Source organism: Castanea sativa, chromosome 6 (assembly GCF_040712315.1).
Source record: "Castanea sativa cultivar Marrone di Chiusa Pesio chromosome 6, ASM4071231v1".
Taxonomy (NCBI): domain Eukaryota; kingdom Viridiplantae; phylum Streptophyta; class Magnoliopsida; order Fagales; family Fagaceae; genus Castanea; species Castanea sativa.
In genome coordinates this window covers 19,175,729-19,194,973 of record NC_134018.1, presented here as the reverse complement: position 1 = coordinate 19,194,973, position 19,245 = coordinate 19,175,729, and the positions used below count along the sequence as shown (strand labels likewise).

Here is a 19,245-nt window from a genome sequence, read left to right as displayed (position 1 = left end):
GCAAACAATGACTATGACATGTCTAAAGCTCGTCGCGTTCATAAGATAAGAAGATGTAGCTGTTATGATATTATCATATTAATCCGACTGGACCTAACCCATGACCAAGTAAGTTTTCCATTGCAATTAAAAAAAAAAAAAAGTTTTGATTGGTAAATTGATTTCGCATGCATGGTATTGTGAAAAATATTTGTCATGAGAGCATGCAATCTTGCTAAGGGCATTGTACTTCAGATATTGTCGAGGCAGCAGCCATTGAGTACTGTACTGAGAAGCCTTGATTTACTTTACTTTACACTGGTATTTAACCCAAGTTAATCCATATCAAAAAAAAAAAAAAAAAACCTCAAGTTAATCCTCGGATCATGAGCCCATTATAGCACAGAGTACTTATTATACCAACTAAATTCTCATCAAAGACTTTTTTTTTTTTTTTTTTTTGAGAAGAATTCTCATCAAATACTTACCCAATATTAGCCGACACATAAAATAACCCAATAGCTCATATGCAATTACTAATTACGTTTTTCTATTAAGGCATTTTTAGTCTTTTAGTATTGAAAAACTGTATTTTTATCCTAAATTCTTATCAGTTGTATTTTAATTAATCATACTTAAAAGCTTGACAAAGAGAATATTTTTAAAGTTTAAAATATTCCATTATTGATATTAACAAAAAAAAAAAGCATTATTTTCTTCAAACATTAAGAGAGATGAGTGTTTTTACCCTTTGTTTTTGGGATGGAATGTCATTCCATTAAAGCTTAAAGGGAGGAAAATGTAATTACCTAAATGTGCTTCATATTTCATATTTTTATTAGTGAAAATTTTATAGTTTTTAAATAATTTAATTTATATACAAATAGTTTTAATTGAAAAAATAAAAAATATATATTTTTAATGCACTTACATTTAATTATATATGTATGAAGACATTGAAGAGACTGTGTGGATGAAAGGAAGAGTAGTAATATATATTTATTATATTATTTAAATGTTTTTTCCCCTGATATATTTAGCTGGTGATTTCTAATATGCTTCTGCGCCATATTCCAAGTTTGGACAATGGGATTTCTCTTTCTTAACATTTTTTTTTTTCTATATAATGTTTGTACAAACAAAGCTTAGCAGCTCAAATTTTTAATAAACCTCTAAAAACGGCTCAATATAAGCAAACTTAAACAGAGACTGCAATTCCTCCTCTAACCCCAAGTCCATGAATTTGATGTAACAAGACCAGTGACAATGAATCGTAAAAGAATTTTAATTTTTTTTAATTCAATAAGCTTTTCCCATGCTCTACAATTCCCGATTACAGAATTCATCGGTATCTAGATCCAAGGTGTATTTTTTTTTTTTTTTTTTTCTCTTTTAAGAAATCTATTCTTTGTTTTTTTTTTGGAATGCTAAGTCGGACTGGCTCTTCATCTCCACGCCAAAGCCGACTAGCAAAGCACAAGAAGAAATGGAACTCCGCTAATATTACAAATCTCACCAATTCTCTGTACAAATGTAGTCATATAATGGGGGAAATGGACCATACTGCCTTCTGTAGTAAAATCGACTTGTTTCCCCCAACCTCGTGGCTGAGGTTTTGTCCCTTATATTCGAACCGGCAACCCAAAATTTTGAAAAGTTCTAATTTGCCCTTTACGGCCAGCAGTTACAATCACCATACCCCAGGCTGGCCCATTTTGGGTTAAACCATCCACACTCACACGAGGGCTGCTACGATTCCTGGTAGGTAGAACAAGTTTTTCCTCTGGCCATGTTGCTGTAATTCTATCAAAAAAGTAACTATTGGTTGCACTAGAAATGGTTCCATGAAGTGGACTATTTGTGCAGCCGGATGCAGATCGTGAACCATCATCATTAATGTCCTCAACAGGCGTAGGAGGATGGTTGGCTGTGGAGACCTCATCAATATTATCAAGATTGTTGTCAAGCCCATTTTGATCTACACAGCAATCATCTTGTAGCCCCCAAGTATCGGCCATGCCAGGCCAAGGGATGGCCACAGATACATCTTGACAGTGAAAAAGTTCATATGAGCGCGTTACAGTGACACCTTTGCTTCTACTAGGTCGGGAATCAGCTTCTTGTTTCCACACATACACATAAGAATCCTCACTGGCAGAGACAACAAATTTTCCATTTGCTGTTAGGGAGGCCGATATTTGGCTATTTGTGTTGCGAAACCCTGTCACAGAATCAACACCAACTTCCAGCTGTCAAAATTGTTCAAGGCTGGAAATTCATATGCCAATATAGTACAATACACCATTCATAAGTCTCAAAATGTGTATGTAAATATACAAGAAAACGTCTTCTTCAAGTATCCAGCAGAAACAGAGATGCCCTAACAAATTACTTTCTAATTGGAGCACCTAACACTGCTCGAATATTTTGTTGTTGAACAAACATTTTCACGCAAAACTTCAGCATTGGTTCACAGAATTAAGAATTCTAATTTACACACAATTAGAATGTGTATTTAAATTGTGGATATCAGCTGACTCAACTAGTAAAGTTTCCAAAGTACCTTGTGATTGAACAAGAGACTTGGTATCCCTCCTACACCAGGGGAAAGGGAATTTAAGGGAAGGGAAAGGGCTACACACACACTCCTCAAATTAAAAAAAGCCCACAAAAGGATGTGAAACTTATATAATGGAAATATGTTCACCACACAAAACAGAGAATAAGCTTGAAGCACTCAAATTCCAACTATTTCTTAACTGAAGATGTAAACTTCATTTGGATGTATGTCTTACACACTGATGTTAGTACAACTGAATAATAAAATATGCGATTGCTTGCACCTGCGTTTTAAACTCATTGGTTCTAGGATAAGTAGTGCTACTTTTGATGGTGCCAAGATACACCAGAAGATGAGCTCAAATAAGAACAAACGTGAAAACCCACCATACAATCAAATAAATTTGCATAATCTAATCAGAAGAATCCATCACAGTATCAATATCTACCTAAGTACTGTCACATTCCATTTATAGATCACTTCAAAATGAGATGTCTGCCATACATTCTTAATATCATTGCAGGCCAAGAACCTTGTAGCTCAACTAATGCCTCTTCGTGTTTCCAACGGAAACATCTAGAGTTTAAATCCCCCCAGCCCCATTGTAACTGTTGAATTATCAAATTTATTAAAAAAAAAAATCATTGCAAACTCGTTTGATGCTGAAGAACCTAGTAAAAAGTTTAAATTTATCTTTAATCTATATCATCTTTGTTGTTTCCCACTTAGCCAGCCCTACAATCTTACTCAGGTCATCTTTAGAGTTTACCAATTGATTTCAAACTTTATAGGTAAAAATTCATGAACTTTTTTTTTGGTAAGTAAAAAGTCATGAACTTAATATTAGTATAAAAAAAAGTTCCTCCTAATGTAGTTAATTATTAGGAAAAAAATTTTAAAAAAATGAAAACAGTACATGACATCACCTTGATTTCAAGTAAAACTAATTAGAATTTCTTTATTGGGCTACCAAAACTCCTTATTGGACAATTGACTCATTTGGCTCTTAGACACCTTTTTTTTTTGGGTGGGTGTGTTTCTTATTTTTAACGATATGGTGCATAACCTGCATTAGGGCTTCCAGTAAAATAGAAACAATAAATGGTGAGAGAGCCCAAGGAAATACATAAACATGTCTTCCTTTAAATTTCTCTCTTTCCTTAGCCACCTCCATTAGCTCTACCAAAAAGAATCTATCTCTATCTTCAATAGCAAATGCACCAATTTAGCTAAAAGCAGACCTTTAATAAAATGTTTTCAACCCTTGCTCTTGAAAAATCTGTCTTAACAGATTAACTTGCTCAATTAAGAGAGAATTTTACTAAAGAAAAACAGTGGCATCACAAGTTTGTAATGAGGCAGTGTTCAAGTTCAGGATGCAAAATAAATTATTCATGTCAAACAAAAGTGGGAAACACAAAATCATTAACCACAAAATTAAAAAAGATGAAAAAAAAAAAAAAAAAAAAAACTGTCCAGAAGCACAAGAAAAGACATTTACAAAAATTTAACACACACATTATGTTAAATCAAAAGGATAAAGTCACAACTATATCTGCCTCAAATGTTGCAATTGGAATTAGAGATTGTACTGGACCTCATCTCTGTCAACCATAATGGCATAACATAAATGAAAGATTGATCTAATGTTTAAATTGACATTGAGCTTAAGAACTAAGAAGTACTACAAACAGGTCAACTCAAAGATTCACACCTTTTGACAGCAAGTTTTTTTCCAACTAATTTGTTAATTTAGTTTTTTGTTAAGTAATTTTATTAAAAGTTCAACTAATTTATTATTTAGTTTACTTACAAGAAAAAAAAAAAAAAAAAACTAATTTATTATGTAGTTTCTTTTTTGATAAGTAATTTTATTAAAAAGTTCAACTAATTTATTATGTAGTTTCTTTTATAGGTAAGTTCTACACATGCTTCTAAAGAGCACCAAGTCAAGCACATCCGTGCCACACCATATTTCCAAAGGTCAAAGGTTTAGCATATTTTAACTAAAAGGCTAACAAAATTGTTTATAAAAAAAAAAAAATTGTGATCCACAGTGGCGTTTCACCAGAAAAGTTTAACAATAAGTTCTTGCTCTCCAAATTAGTGACTTAACCATTGTCCTTCCTAAAGATCAAATATTTACAATATTTTAATAGTTGCAAGTCAGAACTATAACAGCCTAAATCTAAGAGTTAGCCACAGAGTACCAGGGCCAAAAGTTCACAGCAATTTTTAACACTTTGCATAATGAAAGTACTATTGAGAACTTCAGGAAATGACAAAAGGCATCGGCTTTTGGAGGTACAATCATATTAATCATGCCAATCAAGTTTAAGACAAAAAAGTTCATGCATCAAGCATTTCCATGTTAATAATAAAAAATAAAAAGAACAGTAACTACAACATATGAAGACACAATTTGATGTATTTTATTTATACCTTTAAACTTGTGAACCAAATCAATACCGTCAACAACCCGAATTCGTGAATCTGCAGATGTGATGAGAACTTCTGATGAACTTCCTGGAGCAAACTGTTTAGATAAACTGATCAGAAACTTAAAAGTATCAACCAAACTTGTCTCTCAAAGTAAACATACAAGCCATCTTTACAAGTGTAAATCAGCTGAACGAGGGAGTAATAGAGAGAAATCGGCAAGCTAATCATAGTTGAATTTATAATAATCTCATAAAAAGTATAAGATGGTAGAGCCACCAGATTACCTGGAAACCAGAGATTTTCTTGTGATGAGATTTCTTCTTCTTGCTCTGCAGATTTATTTGGTCTTTTGGTTGCAACTTATTCTCTGAAAGTATGAACAGATAAAGAAGTTATTAACAGTTAGTGCACAAAAAACTTGACTAAAACAACCATGCACACACAGAGAGCTTTCTAAACTAGTACCAGATGTATTGTATAAACGGCAACTCCCCTTGTGTGAACCAACCAATGCACCCTTCAGAAAACAACAAATTTCTTGAGCCAATTGAAGAATTTTATTTTACATAACTTGAACTTTTGTCTTTGATATAAAAAACTAGGCATATTAACAACAACCAACCTGACCATCTGGTGTATAGCAAGCTGCTGTGACCATCTCATGCACATCATTCCAATCAACTACTTGACGATCAGGAATGCTCCATATCCGAACCTTAGCATCTAGCGATCCACTGATGAAGTATCTATCATCAACAGGATTAAACTGGATGCAAGTTACTGTGTCAAGGCAGATCCAAGAAATGAAATGAAATTAGTAGTATGCAACTAGTTCACTTAAGAGACAAAAAGGAAACAGGAAGAAACGGGAAACCCATCAAGCAATCAGAAAGTCAACTTTCAACTAATCTACATTTTAATTTGTTTAAAAGTGAAGCAGATTTTCTTTATGAACCCAAAAGTAAACCAGATAGTGTCCTAATTTCCTGCTTCAGTAAAATATTATTATTAGTGAGCGCTTTACTTCGTAAAGGATTATCCATATCAATGGCCTATAATTCAACAGCTACTAAAGAGAGGCTGAACAAGAAATTAAAGCAAAAAAATATATATATATATACTGGCGTGGGCCACATTGACTTACCAAAATCACTGTGTGAAAAAACTTTCAAACAAGACTTGCTAGGCAAGTGCCACAGCCGCACTGTTTTGTCCATTGAAGATGAGAGCAAGTGCTGGAAAAAATAAAATCTTGATAAGATATTCTGAAAAGTCATATCTTTGGCGCAAAATTCACAAGAGATTCAATTGCTTAACTTAGAGGCACACATTCAATTTTACAGTGTCAAATATATAATAATAATTCAAGAAACCTCCCTTGGGAATTCTGTAAATGCCAAATGCCATCTGCTAAAGGTTGCATGAATGCTAGTATCTATTACCTTTCCATGTCAAAGATTCAAAGTTCAGTCACACTAAGTTGCTAGAATCTGAGTAACTGGGCACTTCAGGCTAGCTGCCTGGGCATAACACGTTAACAGGTCACTACCTGGGTCAGGGTATAGCTACCAGTCGCCTCAAGATGATGATCATTGGAAAACAAAAAAAAAAAATACAACAAATGGAAGTCTACTTGCACCAAACAGTCATTCCCAAATTCATACCTCTGGTGAACTAACCATTAGTGATCAGTCCCACGCTTAAGTTAAATAGTAACTATAATAGAAACAAAGAGGACAGATTAAAACTTGTAATTACTTTTACAATTAAAGTGTTAAATAATTGAAAATGAACTAAAAGATCTAAGCAATCATGCATAAAGAAAACCACATTGAAGGGCAGAAAAGAGACAAAAAGTACTGTGTCAGATAAGACATTATCTCCACAAAATAGTCTCAACAATTTTTTTTTTTTTTTTTTTTTTTGAGGTGGGTACGGAAATAAGTAACTGAAATTCATTTAAAAATCACAAAGGGGATGCAATCCTAGTACATATGGAGTGTACAAAGAAAGAGCCAAAAGAACAATAGAGAAGATATACAATGAAAAAAAAAAAAAAAAACCAAAGAAATTAGCATCTAAAGGACATATCATCTAGGAATTCCAAAATATGAAAAGGAGCAAACTGAAATAGTATAGTGTGACTCATTCGTCAACATTCCCTTTCCAAGAAGGGAATAAAGCCATAAATGCTTTTGGCATTACCCAACTAACCCCAAAAGAACAGAGAACTAAAGCCTATAACTCCCAAGCAATATTATGTAATAGAAGATGATGCACAGACTCCCCATTGAATTCACATATAGCACCAATCCACAACTATTATCCCTCTTTTTCTCAAGTTATCTGTTGTCAAAACTTTCCCCAAACAACTATCCATGTGAAAAAATAACTCTAGTTGGAGCTCTTACTTTCCATATGCTCCTCCGGGGAAAAATTTTATCCCCCTTGACCTCAATTTTTAACACCTTATAGTAGAATTGTCTCAATGATTAAAAGAGGATATTCACAACACAACCATTAACCTTTGTATGCTTCAACCCTACAGAAGAATTTTTAACAAAAAAACATAAATACACCATCACAAATCATGGTTAAAATCATACTTTAGCCATAATACAACCAATTCCCATTGGGCTCCATTTCCAAAATGCAGCCAAATTATAAGCTGATCATCTGAGTAGGTAAAGTTAACAGGAAAACTGGAGAACTCTTAAAGAGCTGACTACTGCTCACTTCTTTTCTGTCCACATTGCTTACCTCCAGCAGCTACTAAAATAAACATGATCATAACTAAATTTCAAAGTTATACGCTGCCATCAATTGCTAATTCTTATAGAGCTTATTTACACAGGTGTGATTGACATGACATCACCTTTCTTCTTTTGTTTCTAATGATAAAATCTGAACCTAACACCTATCATGACCCCTGGTCAAAGGAAAATGATGAAATCCCAACTTTCCATGCTACTATAACAATAAAAGTCTTGTTCTGTAAGAGTGTCAAGGGCATTTTATAATTACCATTTTTTTTATTTTATAAGTAATTCAGTGCTTTACAAATCAAAAACCAAATATTAAAATGCACAATATGCAAAGAACTTCTTCAATGAAGTACTAATTTAGTGCAATGGAGTTCGTTGTTTTTTTCCACCTTTTCCCTTTGACAATGATTACATATCATAAGTTGTGCTATAAATTTCTTGCCAAGTGCAGCAGTAGTGCGTGTGTGTATATATATATATATATATATATATATATATCTTCCCTACAGTCGTCCACAATTTAGTACACTCCTCTCCTACAACTTAATACTGAACACTAAGCATCAATAATTCACGAAAACATGCCACTGTGGGTAAATAAAGGGTTCTCTAAAACAATATATATTAAAGATATACATCATACAAATGAACTATCAAATCAGCTTTGGCTTCACAGTGCTGATAACACAGCTGATATCTGCTTCAGAACCAATTTGTTTGCTGTTTATAAATATAAACTGTTGGGCGTATTGACCACATGAGAGAGAGTTTTCCCAATGACACTTTCAAAAGAATCCCATGGGAAAAAATTTAGCAACAATATGGAGAAGGGTCCTCCAAGGGATACCAATGCTAAATTTCAGAAGACTGCTAATTTAGTGCATCTGCAGCTAGTAAACCCATCAACTATGAGGTATGCTTGGGCCCTAAACAGGTTTTGTCTAAAATATATGCAGACACCATCATAACTGAACATTTCTACTTTTAGAAAAATAGTCTTAACCATGCATAAACCCTGGATAAAGTATTCCTTTTTTTACTATATTATTTGTAAGTTACATGTGTACCTAGCCGGCCTATAACGCAAAACTTCGCCCTACATCTGGTTCTTACAGGAGAGGAGAATGGGTATCTGAGTTAGAGCTTAATACTTTAGCACTCTGAATGAGACAATGTAACAGTAGAAGCGGAGTTCTCACAAAATTAATTTTGATAAGAAAAACATAAAAGAAGATATCCATAAATCCAACAATTAAATACAGACCCTTACAAACTATCTTATGAAAGGATAAAGTCCTTTTTCAGTAACTGCTGCCTAAAAAGTCAGAATCCTGAAGATGCTTTATCCATTTGCCTTGACAAAGAAGGCTGGCATGTCAATGTTCTCATGTTATAACTATCAAAAAAATTCCTACAGAGCCAACTGGTTAATAAATTACTAAATGCTATATCTACTACTCTTTACCTGTTACTAAAGTACAATTCTACAATAATAGCACCACTTTCCAAGAGTTGATATCATAAACATGACTACTACATTTGAATTACAATACTGATTAATTATGTAATTTTCTCATCGGGTAATCAGTCTAGCTCGGGCACCACAATTCCATGATATGAGACTTTGACTTATTTACGTAAACAAAACCATAACTAAGAAAGCATGAAGATAGCAACTAACCTGAGACTTGGACCATGAAAGATCGAGCACGTCATCACTATGTCCTTGAAACGAACAAATGGGTTTATCCGAAAGTGCAAACACAGTGTCGGGCACCCAGATATGATCCAAGCTCAATGATTTCCTGCTAACAGATGTCCTCCCCTTTTTCTTCTTCTCCAAATGACTGTCCATAATAGGAGACAACGAATTTGGTTCGGGCGACCCATTGGGAACAAAAAAGTAGTTAAAATTCCCATCATCCTGTCTCTCCATTGACAACAGATCCCCTTTCCTCTCCGACTCCACAACCTGCCAAACATGGATATCACAATCCTCACCAGCACTAGCAAGATACTTGCCATCCAAACTAAACTTAATACTCCAAATGGACCCATTGTGAGCTTGAATCTCCTGGCTCTTATACAACCCTGATAACTCTTTACAAGACTTCCCATATTGCCTAACTCTCACTCTCTCCGGCCCATGATAAGAAACATCCTGACTATCATCCGTGGCCGAACTAGACCTCCTCCCACCACCACCACCGCCGCCGCCACCCCCCTTCTCCGACGACGTATCCCTCTCGTCACTACTCCGTCTCTCCTTGTACCCCGTTACCGAACTCGCCACATTCTTTATACTCTTAAACCAACCCCCTTTCTTCTTCATCTTCGCCGCAGCCGCCCCCATATTGGAATTGGAATCCAAACCATCCTTATTATTCCCGTCCTCCACATTCTGCCGCCGCATCAATTCCTGAACGATCGGAGAATGCCCTAGACTCATCTGAAACTCCTCCATGGTCAATTGCCTTCCGGTCCCAACTTCCTTGACGTTATTACACATCCCGTCTTCCCTAATCTCGTTCACCACAAACTCCTTCCCATTGTCAAGATTCTTTATCAAGCACACATTCTCTCTCTCTTTCTCGCAATCCAAACCCTCGTCGTCAATCTCCTCCGACGCCGACGACTTCTTCCGAATCGCCGGAGGCTTATTCGGCGAAGACGACTTCGATTTCGATCCACCGCCACCACCGCCACTGCTAATACCGTTATTACCGTTACTATTATGTACAAAAGAAGAGGAGGAAGAAGAAGAGGAGGAGGAGGAGGAGGAATGAATTGAAAGAATTGGAGGAGGAGAAGATAAATCGTACGCACGATCGGTACCGTCTGATTTGGATCGGACGATTGTGGCGGAGGTGGTCGGGTCGGGTTGAGAGGCTAAATGATCGGAGGAAATGGATCGGGAGGTCCGAGACAAGGACGGGTCGTTGATGAGGCCCATTTGGCGGAGGAGGCGAGAGCGGCGTTCCGAGACAGAGGAGGGTTCGGAGATCCAGATATCGTAGTTGGAGGAGAGGCCCATTGGGAATTTGGGCGCCCGGAACGACTTTCGGTGGAGGTCCGACCCATAATTAGGAGAAGAAACGGAAACGGCGTCATTTTCGTTATCGGAATTGGAATTGGAATTGGAGCAAGAGCAAGAGGAGGAGGCGATTCGACTGAGAGACTCGTAGAAACACTCGCTCTCGTCGCCGTCGTCGTCGTTGTTATTGGTATTGTTATTGTTGGTGTTGGTGTTGTTGGTGTTGTTGTTATTGCTGTTGGTATTGTTATTGTGGCGACTTGTTTTGCTCATGGTTTAGTAGTGGTGGAATGTTAGGAGTGGTGGGCATTTCCCATTTCAATGGAGAAATGCCCGGGATGGATCGAGATATAATGGGTGAAGAAGTCTATGTTTGGTTGTGAAACGCCGCCGTTTTTGTTGGTGGGTGGGACTTCGTTCGTTCGATCTGTGAAAATTGTGGGTTTTGGGATGTTGGAACTCAGATCCAATGAGAAAGAGAGAGAGAGAGAGAGACACACACACACACAATGGTTGGAGGATCCAAGTCCTATGCTGTGGGGAGTTGGGGTTTGAGCAATGTTTTTGTGTGTGTATAGTGCATACAGATACACCCACACCCACGCCCACGCCCACGGAGAGAGAGAGAGTTTTGTTTTCTGTTTTTCTTTTCCTATTGTTTTGTTTTCCCAATGGGAAAATAGGGAAGGAAATGGAAAATAAATTACAAGAGGTGGGGTTGAGTTGGGGGGGGGGGGGGGAAAGTAAGTAGGATTGGGTTTTGGAGTTGGAAGATTTTTTAATTTTGATTAATTGGTTAACTAACTCTTTCGAATTTATTGCTGTGATTTTATACGACAAACCTTTTGGCTTTCCCAATCTTTTACCAACACTTGCTTTTCTTTTATTTTTCTTTTTTATTTTTTCGTTTTTTTTTTGGTGGGTTTTGTTTGGTATTTTTCTCAACCTACTCATTACCTCATTGGGATCCTATATATGTGGTTGCTATAATCTCTAGTTTACCCCAAAAAAGAAACATACTAATGGGTAATGTCTCCTTTCTTTCCCTTTCTTTTTGATCTAGTTTATAAAGTGAAATTGCCGCTAGTTTTAATTGTCAGAAACAATGGATCTAAGATTAAAAGCAATTAAATTTTTGACATTTATGAAACTTTTTTTAAAAGAAATTATTGTAATTGTGATTTGGAGAGAATTTCCTTTATTTCATTTTATTTTTTTGGTGGAGATTTATCATTGAAGTATATTGTATTGATGAGCACTTAAGAATTAAGATTACATCAATTTAGATCAAATAAGCATGTGAGGGAAAGAGCATGAGATGTGAAGCATCAAGATAGTCAACTCTCACTCTCTCTCTGTGTTAAAGATCAAATTCATCCCCGTAGCAATATTTGATATTTTGACTTCGGCAATTAAAAAAATTGCTCTAAAAATTTGAACCTTTTGCAATTCAAGGCAAACCAAACATTAAATAGTTAACCTAGTATAGCTCAAAAATAATTAGAAATAGCGATCACGTTAGAATGATCTACCAAATACCAATAAATAGAAAAAAAGTAAATAAATATAAATATAGAAAAATAAGGAAGGATATGCTAAATGAAGAGTTCATATCATAGTACAACAGTAAGAACAAGATTTGTCTACCAAATCAGCACAAAAACTTACTTTTTTTTTTTAGTTTTAACTAGAGAGGGAGAGAGAGAAGGCAAGATCAATTATAAGATCATAATCTATAACGGAAAGGTAAAGTTATGCCCATGCAAAAACATGAATCAGTTTAAGGTTTAAACTTTATAAGTGTTTAACTATTATTTTTTTGTTATTAAGTTCGAGTAATATATGTCCTTAAATCTTTAATGTTAGTTGTAATTTTGTATACTTTAGTACTAAATTTTTTTTTTAAGAAACAAACACACACGCAAGGGATAGGAGAAGGGTTTTGACACAAACGGTTAGATTTTTAAAATATATAATCATATTAATTTTTTTAAATATGAATTATAGTCATTAGCTATAATCAAGTTTGTAGATTAACTTTGTGCTTTTTTTTATCAGTAACGATCTCAGATTTATTTTTGTAAGATTAATTTTAGATCTGCAGATAAACCTTTTTATCATCATATCATATATTGCTTTCTATCATTACCAAATATTTACCAAGATAATAACTAAAAGTGGCTATTATTTTCTTCTAGATAAACACAACCCATTCATTAATAGAGGGATATTGAATTTGGATTCAAATCCCTCTTATTCAGTTTTTCAAAGATTACTCATGAATTTGAAAATAAATATTTTCTTTCATTTATTACATGATATCATTACATAATATTTTATTTTCCACAAAAAAAAAATTAACAACCTTACTAAATAGTAACAATACCAGGTTTTTAATCTGATATGACATATTGCAAGAGTTTGAGAAATAAGACTACTTGGAGGGTATATCTTTTACATCCCCAGTTTTAAATTGAGGGAAGGAAAGGAAACATAGTTTCAATAATCAGAATGGGGTAGATTTGGAGTATTATTGATGGTATTGATGTTTGGTAACGGTTTCCTCTCTACATTCTAGTTGTACTTGTACCATGCTCAAATTCAAACTAGCTCCATCAAGGGGGCCTTCCAAAATAATTTGCCTCTTTTAATGCCACAGATATCAACATATTACCTGTCAGTTAGGACAGGAAAGCACCATAAAGTAGTAGATCTTTTTTTTTTTTTTTTTTTTTTGGAGATAATACAAAAGTATAATTTTTTTAAAATTATTTATTTAGAAGAATAAAGAAGTAGATCTTAATAGGCCCAAAATGAGGTTTAATAATGGAGTTTAAAGAAAAGTTGAATCGGAAAAAACCCTAATAGAAGCAAAAATCTAAATGTGGTTCAAGAATTATCCTATATGTGTAGTTTACTTTTTGACCATGCTACTATTTTGATCAATAAACTATGTATTAGTGTTTGATATCCTCCATAACCAATTGATTGCAAGTTGCCACACTATAATCTTTAATGTTCTAAACATAATTCAATTTGTCAAATGTCTTGTAACTTAACTAGTTCATGTTAGCACCTCTTGTATTTCTTAATTGAGACACCTATAATTCAAATTATTCACTCTTAATTATCGAATTATAAAAAATAAAAAATTACAATTAGATCACCAAAATTCAAAACAAAGTTGTTGTGAAGATGTTGTGAGATATGATCGTGTTCATAAATTTTGTCAAATTATACATTTAACTTCTTTTTAAGTGGGTTCCAGTTAGCTCAACTGGTAAAATATTTGATTATTAAATAAGAGATGGAGTTCAATCTTTGCCTATATAAAAAACCGATTAGTATCTTGATCTAATGATAAATTATCATCAGGAGTGAACGCCATAAGTTGAAACTCTATCTAAAAAAAAAGAACTTTCTCTTAAATTTTTGATCTCATATTATTAAGGATAAAAGATAAACTACATGATGATGAATCACTCTATTTAAAAACTGATTTTGCAAGAACCACTCAATTTTTAGAGTTAAGGTAGGGCAACTATAACATCAAACTGTTATTAGAACTTTGAGAAATAGATTAACATGATCAAATATTCTTAGATGAAACTAAACTTCAACATATAATTTAGAGACCAAAAATTGTGGTTTGTCAATTTTAAGGGGTTTTTGTATAAATCACTATTAGACTTTGACACAATTGTCAATTTTGTTCTTAAACGTCTAATTTTAACAATTAAACCCTAGATATTAGGTGTGTGAGAATTCAAATATTTTGTTAGAATTTTCCATAAAAACCATAGATTTGATTAACACAAAATGATACTCACATTAAAGTCTGAAGGTCATATTTGTAATTTTCTTTTTGCTATAGAAAGTCGGTGCACATATGCCCCAATGAATTCGAACCAAGACCCTACTCTAAGAAGAGGGCTAGAGGTATTACTTGAGCTAAAAGTTTTGATGATAAATATTTTTTCTTTTTTTCTTGTAAGAAAAAAAAACCAAATAGGAATTATATAGATCATAATCACATAATAAAAAGATGGCCATTCTTCTTCTATATCCTTTATGTCTTAAAAATTAAACCTAAAACCTCTTTATTGGATGAAGAGAGGTAGCATTCAATCACAAGAGATTGATTGCCCGTTTGGATTCAACGTTTTCACATTGCGTTTTGAAGCCCCGCGTTTTCAGTTTTTTTTTTTTTTCAAGACGTAATTGTTGACTAATTCCTCATGAACAGTGCATCCGTACACTGTTCATGAACCCACAAATTTCACTTTTCAGCAACTTTTTCATTAAAAATGGGTCTCGCGGTACTATTCACACATTTTAAAATTATTTTGCTACAGTGTTTTCAATTTTCAGTTTTCAATTTTCAGCAATAAGTTCAATCCAACGGACCCTGAGTACACGGTACCATGATCTTGTAGACTATAAAAAACAAAAAAGAGAAAGTTTAAGAACACAATTTTTGTATAATAAGATCATAACTCTAATGTGATTAATTATGAGTGTTGAGAAAAAGAATTAATAAGTTTATATGAAAGTGATAAATAATCACTCACAAACAACCGCATCAAAATTGTTACAAAAATTGTGGTATAAAAGTTGAGGCAATGGAAATACTTTGCAAAAAGGTGAAGTATGGAAGGGCAACCATTATTACCAACAGTGAATGTAATAGGAAATTTTACAGTTATCCTGTAGTATTGGGCTTGAATTGAAAGAGGTAACATTTTTTTGGGCTATACTAATGGCATGGCAGTACAGCCTATAATTCTGGCCGGCTACTTACAGTTCTCCTTACCCTTCACATGCTTCTCTAACCCATTACTGTAATTGAAGGTGACACCCCGAAGCCTACTTTAACTGATTTTGAGACCATTCATTACTGTCTGCCAACCTCTCTATATATCTCTCTCTGTGTCGCTTGCTCTTGTACTTCTACTAGGCTAAGTAGGTGGGTCTTATCTCTTATGTATGAATCATGCACTCCAAATCCCAAGAAATTTGAAAGGCCAAGATTCCGCCAATTTTATTTCAGCAGTTATACTGCCGAAATAAAGGGCACAATTTGTGCCACAACTCATATACGTATGCCGAGTTGTGGTTGCTTGGTCTACGTAAAAATATATTTTCATTAATCACAACTCGTTATATAAATAAGTTGTGGTGTAAGTTGTGTATTTTATTGTAGTACTAAACTTTTTTATTTTATTTATTCCAATCACACAATCACATCAATCTTTTTTGAAAAATGATATGTCCACAATATTTTTACAACAAATTTTAAGTAGTGTTATTATTGGGGCAAAAAAGTAATCTTCGTGTTAATCATAACTCGCCACATAAGCAAGTTGTGGTGTAAGTTGTGCCTTTTGTTGTGGCACTAGACTTTTTTATTTTATTTATTCCAATCGCACAATCAAATAAATCTTTTTTAAGAAATGATATGTTCACAACATTTTTACAATAAATCCTAAGTAGTAGGTTGTTATTGTTGGGGCAAAAAAATAATTTTCGTATTAGGTTCAAATTTGAACCAATAACAACTAACCATCTGTGATTTGTTGTAAAGATATTGTAAATAATATTATGGATAAAGTATCTCTCATCTTTTTTTGAGAAACAATCCAGAGCAAGTTTATTCGCATGCTAATAAATCGGATACAAAGAAACGCATTACATAAAGGGAATGAAAGTTTTGCTCTTTTAAAATTAAAACATGTGCTAAAACATTGTTTTACCTAGAAATATGATAAAAGAAATGGTTCTGAAGATAATTGACAATTGACATAATTTGTTTAATAAGATGACTTATGAAAAACAAGGTAAAATCTTTTATTGAAAAGAATTAATGACAAGCTCTAAGTCTCCCTCAAAGGTGGATTGATGAAGGCCAATCTCATGGACGAACTGTGCAACTTTCTAAGCAGTAAGAACCTCTGATGTAACTACTGAAGAAGATAACGGTATTTTTTCAGAGAGATCAACCATAACTTCACTCTTAGAGTTTTGAATCACCACGCCAACACCAACTTCATTAGAATCTTCATTACAATCACAGAAAATTCACTTCTTCATTTTTCTCTTTACTCCTGCTAAGAAAATCCACTTCAATATCTAGCACCAAATTCTTTTATTAAATTCAATTATGTTGTTTATCAACCAATAAACCACATTAGTGAATTTAGCTATTCTTAAAAAGATAATATTATTTTTATTGCATTGTTCAATACAAAGAGTCAAAGATGTTGTTAAATTCGATTGGAGAGTATTAACCAATGCACTTTCTTGTGTTTGAAGATCACAGGGTTGAATTTAATTAAAAATTGAATATATTGTAACTAAATTTTTCGAAATCTTTCACAATAATAACAAATTTTATATTTGATGGAGAAACTAGGCTAAATGGTAATTACAAAGTAAGACCATATAATACATTAATATTTTTATCTAACTTTTTGGTGAGGAGATGTAAACCTTTATTTATTTTTTGAGATGTAACTTAAATTGGTGGCAACAAAAGATAAAAAAAAAAAAAAAAGGTAAAAAGAACCAAAAGATTTGGCTGCAGTGTAAGGTCATAGTTGTTGGTAATTAGGACTGAATAGAGGAAACTTAATGTAATAAGCCTAAGACCTAGGCTGGACTGATTTATCAAAATCCTAGCTAAATTGATACATCCCAAAATCAACGTCTTTTTCTGGGTTGACATTGTCGTTTGTAACTCCGACAAGAAGATCATCAAGCAATTTTTGCAGCTCCGATAAGGTTAGATCAAAATAGATAAGTGCGTCTTCTTTGTCTTTTCTAGTTCAATGCTATCATTTACAGCTTCGGTAAGGTCAGATCACCGTTTCTTTTTCTGGCTCCACACCCTAGTTCGTTATTTATAGCTTTGGCAACCTCCCTCAGTTTCAAATTTTCAATTGCCTATTTTTGTTCCAATTTCTTCATGAAATAAGTAACAATAAATAAATAAATAATATTTTTATTGTGAAAGGATAAAGAGTAGAATACATGGTCTATTTTAAAAATTAATAACTAGAGTAGAGAAAGAAGAGTGAAATTGAAAAAGGCATATTAGCCAAAGATTATAATATACATGAACCTAAAAGTATATTGTCTCTCTTATATGACAACAATAAAGTTTTAATTTCAAAATTTTTGGGTTTGGTTTTGTATTCTTAACATATTACTTATGATTGACTATCTCTTGTACAAATGAACTAGGTTCAAGTTCCACTTATACAAAAAATCAATTATTGTCTTTGCATGTATGACAAAGAGCGATCATAATTGAGTGAATACTAAAAAATCGAAGAAAAAAAAAAACTAGACAATCAAGCTCCTAACTCCTAATGCCACTCGGTATAGCCTCTTGCCATTTCAATTGCAATCAAATTAAAAGAAAATTAATTATATAAATATGCCCTTCAAAACAACAATTTTAGGATAGATCATCAAGATGTAATACAAAGTTAAAAACTGTAGGTTTAAATTAGTTCAATTGTGGAATAAGGTATAAAAATTCATATATCACTTGCACCAAATAATGTCTTGTCCTAACAGTAATTTTATTATGGAATGTCATAGATTTAAATTCTATCTTATCTATAATGGGGAGAAATACTACTAAAATACTCTTCACTTCTTATTAAGCCTTCTCTCCGTCTCATGCCCCTTAATTTTTATTTTAAGCGAGACACTATAGCTTAGGTTATACTTTAAAGTGGGTATGTATAATTTTCCCTTAAGTTAATCAAGGACCAAAACCTATCATAAGGTTACTACCTCTTTTTATAGTTTATGCCTCGTGAGCAAGGTTTATTTTTAAGCATATATGATAGGGTTCAGGTTTCTTAACTTTTAATTGGCTATTTAATTAATTGTTAAACAAAAGGAAGTAGCTTATATAATAATAATCTCCAGCTAAAAAACGACTTTTGACCTGTTTGAAAAATGCATTACAACTCATTCTTACACAGCCAAGAAGGATCAATGTGGAGCTCGTGTGTGGAGCATAGAAAAAAAGAAATTAAAGAAAGAGGGGCGGTGGAGACGGTGACAACCTAAGACAAAGAGATCATATATATATATATATATATATATATATATATATATATATATATATATATATATATATATAATTATATATATACCAGGTGGTAAAAATATATGATTGTGATTTGTGAATGTGTTTGGGACAAACAAACATTGGGTCGGTTTTGTACTTTTAGGCCATTTCTGTATTACAAAATTAGTGCAAAATTTTGCATATGAAGCCAAAGTGCCAGGTGATTTTTATGGTGCTTTCATGAAGTTTCACCCTCATTTCTTTCGGTTTGATTGGAACTTGAAAGTTCTTTTGAATACCGACAACAGTTTTAGAACTAAGATGCGAAACTTTAGATTATATAGTGTTTATTATTTTTAAATACAAAGTAATTAATTAG

The 19,245-nt window shown here is 33.4% G+C and overlaps 1 protein-coding gene across 1 annotated transcript; it reads right to left on the bottom strand.

Annotated features, from left to right (window-relative positions):
• Positions 1 to 1,386: 1,386 nt before the first annotated feature.
• Positions 1,387 to 11,197, bottom strand: LOC142640480 (uncharacterized). Its single transcript, XM_075814600.1, has 7 exons — positions 9,428 to 11,197; positions 6,126 to 6,216; positions 5,604 to 5,761; positions 5,447 to 5,498; positions 5,266 to 5,348; positions 4,982 to 5,075; positions 1,387 to 2,200 (listed from the first exon to the last, which is right to left on the bottom strand). The coding sequence occupies exons 1-7, from the start codon at positions 11,051 to 11,053 to the stop codon at positions 1,602 to 1,604; spliced, it is 2,703 nt and encodes a 900-aa protein (XP_075670715.1). The 5' UTR covers positions 11,054 to 11,197; the 3' UTR covers positions 1,387 to 1,601.
• Positions 11,198 to 19,245: the final 8,048 nt, after the last annotated feature.

Bases quoted from the DNA above. Each gene is read 5' to 3' on its own strand.
- LOC142640480 (XM_075814600.1), bottom strand. From the start codon at position 11,053: ATGAGCAAAACAAGTCGCCACAATAACAATACCAACAGCAATAACAAC. The intron at 6,217-9,427 runs GTTAGTTGCTAT...TATTTTTTCCAG, and splicing joins TTTCATGGTCCAAGTCTCAG to CACTTGCTCTCATCTTCAAT. The intron at 5,076-5,265 runs GTAATCTGGTGG...TTATCTAAACAG, and splicing joins AGAAAATCTCTGGTTTCCAG to TTTGCTCCAGGAAGTTCATC.